Source organism: Bos indicus x Bos taurus, chromosome 25, assembly GCF_003369695.1.
Source record: "Bos indicus x Bos taurus breed Angus x Brahman F1 hybrid chromosome 25, Bos_hybrid_MaternalHap_v2.0, whole genome shotgun sequence".
Classification (NCBI taxonomy): Eukaryota; Metazoa; Chordata; class Mammalia; order Artiodactyla; family Bovidae; genus Bos; species Bos indicus x Bos taurus.
The window spans coordinates 8310575-8321766 of record NC_040100.1 but is presented as its reverse complement, the minus strand read 5'-3'; the positions used below and the strand labels follow the sequence as shown (position 1 = coordinate 8321766).

General features: G+C 46.0%; 1 protein-coding gene across 13 annotated transcripts in view; it reads right to left on the bottom strand.

The window, feature by feature from the left end:
* Nucleotides 1–2379: 2379 nt before the first annotated feature.
* The window catches only part of STYXL1 (serine/threonine/tyrosine interacting like 1), a 33315-nt gene continuing 24502 nt past the window's right edge, over nt 2380–11192 (bottom strand). For 11 of the 13 annotated variants that reach the window (XM_027526734.1, XM_027526736.1, XM_027526739.1 and 8 more), the window contains 3 exons: nt 9736–9833; nt 9071–9183; nt 2380–2623 (listed from right to left, as the gene is read on the bottom strand). In XM_027526734.1, the coding sequence (XP_027382535.1) occupies nt 2492–2623; nt 9071–9183; nt 9736–9833 (343 nt within the window). In that variant the 3' untranslated portion in view covers nt 2380–2491. The remainder of the gene's footprint in view (nt 2624–9070; nt 9184–9735; nt 9834–11192) is intronic. The other 2 variants (XM_027526735.1, XM_027526746.1) reach the window with 1 other exon arrangement.

The following is an 11192-nucleotide window of genomic DNA, read 5'->3' as shown; positions in this document are numbered from 1 at the left end:
CTTGCAGTCCAAGGGACTCTCAAGAGTCTTCTCCAACACCACAGTTCAAAAGCATCAATTCTTCGGCGCTCAGCTTTCTTCACAGTCCAACTCTCACATCCATACAGGACCACTGGAAAAACCATAGCCTTTACTAGATGGACCTTTGCTGGCAAAGTAATGTCTCTGCTTTTCCATATGCTATCTAGGTTGGTCATAACCTTCCTTCCAAGGAGTGTCTTTTAATTTCATGGCTGCAGTCACCATCTGCAGTGATTTTGGAACCCAGAAAAATAAAGTCTGACACTGTTTCCACTGTTTCCCCATCTATTTCCCATGAAGTGATGGGACCGGATGCCATGATCTTCATTTTCTGAATGTTGAGCTTTAAGCCAACTTTTTCACTCTCCACTTTTACTTTCGTCAAGAGGCTTTTTAGTTCCTCTTCATTTTCGCCATAAGGGTGGTGTCATCTGCATATCTGAGGTTATTGATATTTCTCCCGGCAATCTTGATTCCAGCTTGTGCTTCTTCCAGCCCAGCGTTTCTCATGATGTACTCTGCATATAAGTTAAACAAACAGGGTGACAATATACAGCCTTGATGTACTCCTTTTCCTATTTGGAACCAGTCTGTTGTTCCATGTCCAGTTCTAACTGTTGCTTCCTGACCTGCATACAAATTTCTCAAGAAGCAGGTCAGGTGGTCTGGTACTCCCATCTCTTGAAGAATTTTCCACAGTTTATTGTGATCCACACAGTCAAAAGCTTTGGCATAGTCAGTAAAGCAGAAATAGATGTTTTTCTGGAACTCTCTTGCTTTTTCCATGATCCAGCGGATGTTGGCAATTTGATCTCTGGTTCCTCTGCCTTTTCTAAAACCAGCTTGAACATCAGGAATTTCATGGTTCACGTATTGCTGAAGGCTGGCTTGGAGAATTTTGAGCATTACTTTACTAGCATGTGAGTTACCCCTGGGCAAAAAGCCACTGCTTGAGGGCATAGGCTTCTGTTGGGGTGGAGTGGGGAGGGGGTGTGGGGGCGCTCCTCCAACCCTCTGTAGAGTCCTAGCAGGCAACATAGCGTTCACCTGTATGCCTCGACCCTGTCCAGGTGGTGGAAACATTTGCTGAACGACCGTGGACAGACATGTTAAAATTCTCCATCAGTCCCCTGGTCCCTTGACTCCAGGCTTTTTCGGTGGGTGCTGCTGCCCTCACTTAGAAGCACATTTCTGAGGAAAACTCCCTTTAAGACCTGAGGAATTTCTAGAAACCCTGGCACGGGGTTGGAATGGAAACAGTGAGAGACTTTATTTTGGGGGGCTTCAAAATCACTGCAGATGGTGACTGCAGCTATGAAATTAAAAGATGCTTGCTCCTTGGAAGAAAAGCTATGACCAACCTAGATAGCATATTAAAAAGCAGAGAGATTACTTTGCCAACAAAGGTCCATCTAGTCAAAGCTATGGTTTTTCCAGTAGTCATGTATGGATGCGAGAGTTGGACTATAAAGAAAGCTGAGCACAAAACTGATGCTTTTGAACTGTGGTGTTGGAGAAAACTCTTGAGAGTCCCTTGGACTACAGGGAGATCCAACCAGTCAATCCTAAAGGAAATCAGTCCTGAATATTCACTGGAATGACTGATGCTGAAGCTGAAGTTCTAATATTTTGGCCACCTGATGTGAAGAACTGACTCATTTGAAAAGACCCTGATGCTGGGAAAGATTGAAGGCAGGAGGAGAAGGGAACAACAGAGGATGAGATGGTTGGATGGCCTTACCGACTCAATGGACAGGAGTTTGAACAAGCTCTGGGAGTTGGTGATGGACAGAGAAAGCTGGCGTGTTGCAGTCCACAGAGTCTCAAAGAGTTGGACAGGACTGAGCGACTGAACTGAACTGGCGTGGGGGATGGGAGGGTGGGAATCTCTTCGTGGTGAACACAGCCAGGCAAAAATGAGTGGGGAGCAACAAAAGGAAAGATCCAGCCCACAAGCAATGGACCAGTGGGAGCACCGAGGAGTGCTGGAGATGAGGTAAGGAGATGCCCTTGTGCCACGAGTCTCTCAAAGCTATGAAGCCTAGCACCTGAGCCAAGGCTGGGCTTGGCATCTCTGGGGCTGGGGATCTCCACCGGTTGGTGGGCATTTTGACATCCCCTGAGAAAAACACGAGGCTGGAGGAAGACTTGGAGCTCCCCTGGGGCAGCCTCCCAAGGGACCATATTATGGGAGACAGGAGGGGCAGCTGCTCTGGCAGCCAGATGCTCCTCCCAAGGCAGCCTCGGGAGTGCAGTGGGCGTGATCCAGACACCCAAGGGATGGGTTCTTGCTGAGTGTGAACACCTGCTATGTGGCACCAATGAGGAACCCGGGAAGAACCATGGCAGGAGGCTGGCACGAGGCTCCAGGCAGCAAAGGCCTTCTTATTCCTCGGTTACACACCCTGGCCCACTACCCACAAAAAGCCCCCAAGTCAGGTTCTTCTGGCCCCATAGCTGGACCACAGAATCAGTAGGGTGGATTCTGGATGTCCGTGACGATGTCTCCGAGGACAACCTTCTCCCACTCTGACAGCTGAGCCACCAAAGCGCGATTTGGACGCATGTTGTTTTTACACTTCTTGAGGTAGGCCCAGGACTTCTGTGAACCGAGGAGAGAAAAGCAGACTTCAGGGTTGGAACTGGGCCCCTTCCACCTTGAAGAGAGCCAGCTCAGGGGGGACAAGAGACACTTGCCCAGGGGCCAGCAGCAGAGCTTAAGGGCAGGACAAAGAAACAGCAGCAGCCTGCGGTTAACAGACTAGGGTGAAGGAGTCAAAGAGCTGGCTCTGCCTTGGGCAAGCCCCTCTGCACCTCTGCTACTGAACACAGAGACAGAAGTCACTCTTCTGTCAGATGGCTCCTGTGAAGGCTGAGAAAACATGGGAAACCTACTGTGGACGAGGAAGCACCATGCCCATGCCTGCCACTCAGCGCTGCCTCAAAAAGATTTGCACTGGATTTCCCTGGTGGTTCAGTAGTTAAGAATCCTCCTGCCAAGGCAGGGACACGGGTTTGACCTCTGGTCCCAGAAGATTCCACATGCCTCAAAGCAACAAAGCCAGTGCACCACAGCTACTGAAGCCTGTGTGCCCCAGAGCCCATCTGCAGCAACATAAGAAGCCCCCGTGGTGAAAAGCCCACCCATGCACCACAGCCAAGAGTGAGCCCCACTCGCCACATGTAGAGAAGGCCCTCAGGTAGCAACAAGGATCCAGCACGGCCAGAAAGAATCAGATCAGATCAGTCGCTCAGCCGTGTCTGACTCTTTGCGACCCCATGAATCGCAGCACGCCAGGCCTCCCTGTCCATCACCAACTCCCGGAGTTCACCCAGACTCATGTCCATCGAGTCAGTGATGCCATCCAGCCATTTCATCCTCTGTCGTCCCCTTCTCCTCTTGCCCCCAATCCCTCCCAGCATCAGAGTCTTTTCCAATGAATCAACTCTTCGCATGAGGTGGCCAAAGTACTGGAGTTTCAGCTTTAGCATCATTCCCTCCAAAGAAATCCCAGGGCTGATCTCCTTCAGAATGGACTGGTTGGATCTCCTTGCAGTCCAAGGGACTCTCAAGAGTCTTCTCCAACACCACAGTTCAAAAGCATCAATTCTTCGGTGCTCAGTCTTCTTCACAGTCCAACTCTCATATCCATACGTGACCACAGGAAAAACCATAGCCTTGACTAGACGGACCTTTGTTGGCAAAGTAATGTCTCTGCTTTTCCATATGCTATCTAGGTTGGTCATAACCTTCCTTCCAAGGAGTGTCTTTTAATTTCATGGCTGCAGTCACCATCTGCAGTGATTTTGGAACCCAGAAAAATAAAGTCTGACACTGTTTCCACTGTTTCCCCATCTATTTCCCATGAAGTGATGGGACCGGATGCCACGATCTTCGTTTTCTGAATGTTGAGCTTTAAGCCAACTTTTTCACTCTCCACTTTCACCTTCATCAAGAGGTTTTTTAGTTCCTCTTCACTTTCTGCCATAAGGGTGGTGTCATCTGCATATCTGAGGTTATTGATATTTCTCCCGGCAATCTTGATTCCAGCTTGTGTTTCTTCCAGTCCAGCGTTTCTCATGATGTACTCTGCATATAAGTTAAACAAACAGGGTGACAATATACAGCCTTGATGTACTCCTTTTCCTATTTGGAACCAGTCTGTTGTTCCATGTCCAGTTCTAACTGTTGCTTCCTGACCTGCATACAAATTTCTCAAGAGGCAGGTCAGGTGGTCTGGTATTCCCATCTCTTTCAGAATTTTCCACAGTTTATTGTGATCCACACAGTCAAAGACTTTGGCATAGTCAGTAAAGCAGAAATAGATGTTTTTCTGGAACTCTCTTGCTTTTTCCATGATCCAGAGGATGTTGGCAATTTGATCTCTGGTTCCTCTGCCTTTTCTAAAACCAGCTTGAACATCAGGAAGTTCATGGTTCACATGTTGCTGAAGCCTGACTTGGAGAATTTTGAGCATTACTTTACTAGCGTGTGAGATGACTGCAATTGTGCAGTAGTTGGAGCATTCTTTGGCATTGCCTTTCTTTGGGATTGGAATGAAAACTGACTTTTTCCAGTCCTGTGGCCACTGCTGAGTTTTCCAAATTTGCTGGCATATTGAGTGCAGCACTTTCACAGCATCATCTTTCAGGATTTGAAATAGCTCAACTGGAATTCCCTCACCTCCACTAGCTTTGTTCGTAGTGATGCTTTCTAAGGCCCACTTGACTTCACATTCCAGGATGTCTGGCTCTAGGTGAGTGATCACAGCATCGTGATTATCTGGGTCGTGAAGATCTTTTTTATACAGTTCTTCTGTGTATTCTTGCCATCTCTTCTTAATATCTTCTGCTTCTGTTAGGTCCATACCATTTCTGTCCTTTATTGAGCCCATCTTTGCATGAAATGTTCCTTTGGTATCTCTGATTTTCTTGAAGAGATCTCTAGTCTTTCCCATTCTGTTGTTTTCCTCTATTTCTTTGCATTGATCTCTGAAGAAGGCTTTCTTATCTCTTCTTGCTATTCTTTGGAACTCTGCATTCAGATGTTTATATCTTTCCTTTTCTCCTTTGCTTTTTGCAGAGAGAATATAAATAAATAAAAACAAAGGTTTGCACCGGAAGTGGGTAAATGAATGGCAAGAGGAAGAGAACTTGGGCAAATTCTCTGAAGAAGGAAAACTGAAGAAGGAAAACAAATTCATTCACGTGCCCATCCCCAAATACAGAAAAGGTTATCACATGAAGGAAGGTCATCAGCTCGTCTCCATCTGATGGAGGAAAAAGGAAAAAGTGGTGCCTCAGCAGACTGTGGAACAGAAGGAAACTATCTCAACATAACAAAGGTCACATATTAAACAGTTCACATCATACTCAGTGGTCAAGGACTGAAAGCTTTTCCTGTGAGACTAAGGGGAACTAGGCAAGGACGCCCACTTCCACCACTTCTATTCAACATTGTACTGGAAGTCCTCGCTGGGGCAGTTAGGAAAAAAGAAAAGAAAAGGCGTCCAAATTGGAAAATATGAAGTTTTGCAGCTGTTTGCAGCTGATATGAACTTAAGGATCTCATATGTAGAAAACCTTAAAGAGTTAAAAAAAAAAAAAAAAAACTACAACTGTTAGGATGTAACAAAGTCGCAGGATACAAAATCAGTTGTGTATCTAACAATGAACAATCTGAAAAGGAAGTTAGGAAAATTTCACTTATGCTAGCATCAAAAGAATAAAATTCTTAGGAACAGGGACTAAAATGAGCAGGGGGTGGAAGAAAGGAAGAAGCTTCCAGAAGGTTGGGTAGTGGGGAGTCAGTGAGTGAGTGGGCTTCAAAGCAGAGTGGAAGGCTTTGTGGCAGAAGTTACTAAGGGGAAATGTTGAGAAAATATGAGGAAGGTGGGAGAAGACAGAATAAGGTGTTCTCATCACAAGTAGGGAGATGAGTGCTGTTCAGGTATGAAGAGTAGACTTGGGGAACTGGAATCCCTAATCTGCCACAGGGCCCAAAATTAACCTTTTAGAAGCCAGATGGCCCAGGGCAAAGTTGTACAAATGGTAACCATGTGTTAACATATCTGGAGAACCTGGTAATAAAAAGCATGTTCACATAGTTTGCATTTGCCTCTTAAAAAAAAAACTCTCAAAAATGTGTGTATCAAGGGGATGTACCTCAACATAATAAAGACCACACATGACAAGCTGACAGCTAACATCATACTCAACAGTGAAAAGCTGAAAGCTTTTCTCTAAGATCAGAAACAAGACAAGGATGCCTACTCTTACCACGTTTATTCAACATAGTTTTGCAAGTCCTAGACACAGTAAGAAAAAGACATCTAAATTGGAAAGGAAGAAGCAAAACTGTCTCTCTTGGCATACAACATATTATATATAAAAACCACAAAGTCTTCACAAAGACACTGTTAGAATGAATAAACAAAGCAGCAAAGTTATAGGATACAAAATCAATATACAAAAAGCAGCTATGTTTCAACATGCTGATAAAAAACCATCAGAAAGAGAAATTAAGAAAATACTTCCAATTGTGTCAAAAGGGTAAAATACCTAGAAATAAATTTAACCAAGGAGATGAACAACTTGTACACTGAAAACTATGACAATGATGAAAGAAATTAAAGACACCAGTAAACAGAAAGATATCCCATGCTCATGGATTGGAGGAATACTGTTAGAATATCCATACCCCCCAAAGCAATCTACAAACTGAACACAAACCCTATCAAAATCCCAATGGTATCTTTCAGAGAAATAGAACAAACAATCCTAAAATTTGTATGGAACAAGACTTCAAATAGCCAGGGCAATCCTGAGGAAGAAGAACAAAGCTGGAGGCATCATACTTCCTGGTTTCAAACTATATTGCAAAGCTATAGTAAAAAAAAACAGTATGGTATTGGCATAAAATATAGACGCATATATCAGTGGATCAGAAGAGAAACCCCAGAAATAAGCCCACACATATATGGTCAATTTAGGATAAAGAAGCTAATAATATACAATGATGAAAGACTGGTCTCTTCAATAAGTAGTGCTGGAAAACTGGACAGCCACATGCAAAAGAATGAAACTGGTGGGAATTCCCTTGCAGTCCAGTGGTTAGGACTCTTTGCTTCCATTGCCGGGGGCCCAAGTTCAATCCCTGGTCAGGGAACTAAGATCCTACAAGCCATGCAGCCAAAGGGAAAAAAAAAGAATGAAATGGGACCACTATCTTACACCATACACAAAAGTCAATTCAAAGTGGATTAAAGGCTCGAATAGAAGACCTGAAACCATTAAACTCCTAGAAGAAAACATAGGCAGTAAACTCCTTGACATCAGTTTGGTGGTGACTTTTACGAATTGACACCCAAAGCAAACAAAAGCAAAAATAAACAAGTGGGACTACATCAAACTAAAAAGCTTCTGCACAACAAAGAAAACCATCAGCAAATTAAAAAGGCAATCTGGACTTCCTCAGTGGTCCAGTGGTTAAGGCTCCACACTTCATTGCAGTAGGCACACGTTCAATCCCTGGTAGGGGAACTGAGATCCTGCATGCCGTGCAGTGCAGTCAGAAAAAAAAAAAAAAAGATTACAAAGAAGCCTGTATATTGTCACCTTGCTTATTTAACTTATATGCAGAGTATATCATGAGAAATGCTGGACTGGATGAAGCACAAGCTGGAATCAAGATTGCCGGGAGAAATATCAATAACCTCAGATATGCAGATGACACCACCCTTATGGCAGAAAGTGAAGAGGAACTAAAGAGCTTCTTAATGAAAGTGAAAGAGGAGAGTGAAAAAACTGGCTTAAAACTCAACATTCAAACAACTAAGATCATGGCATCCAGTCCCATCACTTCATGGCAAATAGATGGGGAAACAATGGAAGCAGTGACAGACTTTATTTGGGGGCCTCCCAAATCACTGCAGATGGTGACTGCAGCTATGAAATTAAAAGACGCTTGCTCCTTGGAAGAAAACTTATGACCAACCTAGACAGCATATTAAAAAGCAAAGACATTACTTTACTGACAAAGATCTGTCTAGTCAAAGTTACGGTTTTTCCAGTAGTCACATATGGATGTGAGAATTGGACCATAAAGAAAGTTGAGCACCAAAGAATTGATGCTTTTGAACTGTGGTGTTGGAGAAGACTCTTGAGAGTCCCTTGGACTGCAAGGAGATCCAACCAGTCCATCCCAAAGGAAATCAGTCTTGAAAATTCATTGGAATGACTGATGCTGAAGCTTAAGTTCTAATACTTTGGCCACCTGATGCGAAGAACTGACTCATTTGAAAAGACCCTGATGCTGGGAAAGGTTGAAGGCAGGAGGAGAACGGGACAACAGAGGATGAGATGGTTGGATGGCATCACTGACTTGATGGACATGAGTTTGAGCAAGCTCCGGGAGTTGGTGATGGACAGGGAGGCCTGGTGTGCTGTGGTTCATGGGGTCTCAAAGAGTCAGACACAACTGAGTGACTGAACTGAACAGAGAAGGAAAAGGCAACCTAAGAAGTGGAAGAAAATATTTGCAAATCATATAACTGATAATGGGTTAATACTCAAAGTACATAAAGAAGTCATACAACTCAACAGCAAAAAAAAAAGAAAAGAAAAAAGAAAGAAACTAACAAAAAAAGTCCAAAGAATCTGATTTTTAAAAGGGCTAAGATTCTGAATAGATATTTTTCCAAAGAAGACATACAGATGGTCAACAGGTACATTGCAGCAGCCAAAACACACCTCCCTTGGAAAGCCCTGAGCAAACACTAGCAGAGAGCTGGGCAGCACTAGGGGCGGTGCAGGTGGTCCTGATGGCCACAGCCTTGCCCAGCCTGCGTCCCAGGCCTGCCCCAGGTGCCCAGCCTCAGGCCTCTAGCCCAGCTCTTGGCACCCTGTCCTTGGGCGTGGTATATTAGGTAAAGCCCTTGACCCTTCCCTCTCAACTCCTCACCGTCAGGTAAGGTCCTGAGGCAGTGTTGGGGAGCCATTCCTTTGAGGTGCAGTTCTGACCTGACCTCCTGGACCAGGCAATACGTACCTTCAGGGTCTGCCCATTCCAATGCATAAGGTAGGCCAGGATGGCCGCACAGCTGCGGCTGATGCCCAAGGTGGAAAAGACCAGGATGACGGAGTTGAGCTCCAGGTGAATATCTGGAGAGGGAAGGAAAGGTGGAAGGCTGTGCGTGGCTTCCTTCCCTGAGGATCCAGAAGACGCCTGGCCTCAGTGGGATCCAAGAGTAGGTTCAGAACCAGCACACCACGGTTTAGGCGGGTCATGTGACAGCTCTCGGATACTGTTTCGTTGCCTGGCAGATGATGTGTTTAGCATCATCATAGAAAGGCCTTCTCTGAGCTATCCGTGCTTCCCTCCCAGGAAGGTCGGCCACTGGCTGACTTCCCAGGTGGGGATGGAAGGACCATCCCCACAGGCACCTGGGTGCTGACAGAGGCTGTGTAGCCTGATGTGAACCACAACCAGTGAGCACTGGCTGTGGGGCTTGGGCACGCGAAGCCACCGTTTCCTCATCCGGAACATGTGCTAGCGGTGCACTGCCTGCCTCATGAGGTTTTGCACCGTGCTTAGCCCTGCCCCTTTTCTCCTGCGAGCTGGGAGTCACCGTCAGTAATACGAACAAGGTGCCATGGACCCCTCTGCTCCCTAGGCACAGGCCAGTTGGGGCCTGGTTGAAGAATGCCCCTTACCAATGAAGTGACAGAGGTGGCGTAAAAAGGGTGTAATGTTTGCTTCCAGGGAATCTTCTATCTGGATGTGCAGAAGCTTGTCGGCGTCACCTACAAAACTAAACAAAAGAAAAGCATGTAATCGGGCAGATTCGCCCAGAGCCTGGCTGTAGTGTCCCTTCATCCACAGCAACAGGACCATAAGGGGAGGATGCTGAGCAGGGGGATGGGGGTAGATAAATGATCCCCTCTCAGAAGAAGAGCGCCTGCCTCAGAGGGGTGCTGTGCAGATTAAATCAACTCATCTATGTACGGCATTTAGCAATCTGCTTGACACATGCAGTACTCAATAAATGGGATATTATTATTATCGACCAAACCTGGTGCTTTCCTGGAACACAGTGCAGATGGTGAGGATGGAAATATGTAATGAGTCTGCCATGTTAAATGGAGGAAGCAAGACTGACAGAGAGTCAATTAACAAGACTGACGGAGAGTGGAGGGGCTCCTGTTTTAGATAGGGTGGTCAGGGAAGGCTTTCCTGAGGAGGTGATATTGGGAAGAGGTTTAAAGGAGGTGACGGGACAAGCCAGGCGGTTATCTGAGCAGCGAGTTCCAGGCAGAGGAGAATGCAAGTGCAAAGGCCCCAAGGGCCAGGATATTTAGTATGCTCGAGAAACATCAGGGGGATCGGAGTGGCTGAAGCTTTACGAACAAGGGAGAGAGAAGAGGGAGATGAGGCATGAGGCACATTCCCTGAGAAGATGCCTGCACGGAGCTTGGCACAATGCCCAGTGTGCAGTGAGCACTTGGTAAATGTTATTTAGGAAGAATACAGCTTGCTGGGCATTCGCCGTGGCATGCAGAAAGGTGCAGGAGATTCAAGAATGAAAATATTCTGGTTTAGTTTCTTCATGAGCATCTGCTGTGACAAATACAAGCACGATTCACCATGCATGCATGCATTCATTCATTCTGTCCCTCCATCCTTCCCGTCCCCCTCCTCTCTCGCTCCCTCCCCACCCGACCGCCCACCCACCACCCACTCATCCATCTATCCCCCATCATCCGTGCTTTCCCCAGACACTCGCTCAATGCCTATAGCGTGCCAGACCTTGAGCTGGACCCTAGTGGACACAAGATGAACCAAATAGGGCCTCTCCCAGCTTCAGGGAGCTCTCACCCTGATGGGAGAGGTATGCACACAAACACATGGCTAATCCAATCGGCTAGGCTTGAGGATAAAGACCTACACATGCTGCTGAAGAGGAGGGGCAGGGAGCTGGGGAAAGCCTAACATGGAGGAGACATGGATGGAGCAGGTTGAAGGATACAAGGTTAACATATAAAAATCAACTGGATTTCCATATACTAGCAACAATCAGAAATTTAAATGTTATTTATTTATTTGGCTGCACCGTGTAGCCTGCGAGATAGTTCCCTGCCCGGGGACTGAGCCCAGGCCCTAGGAATGAAAG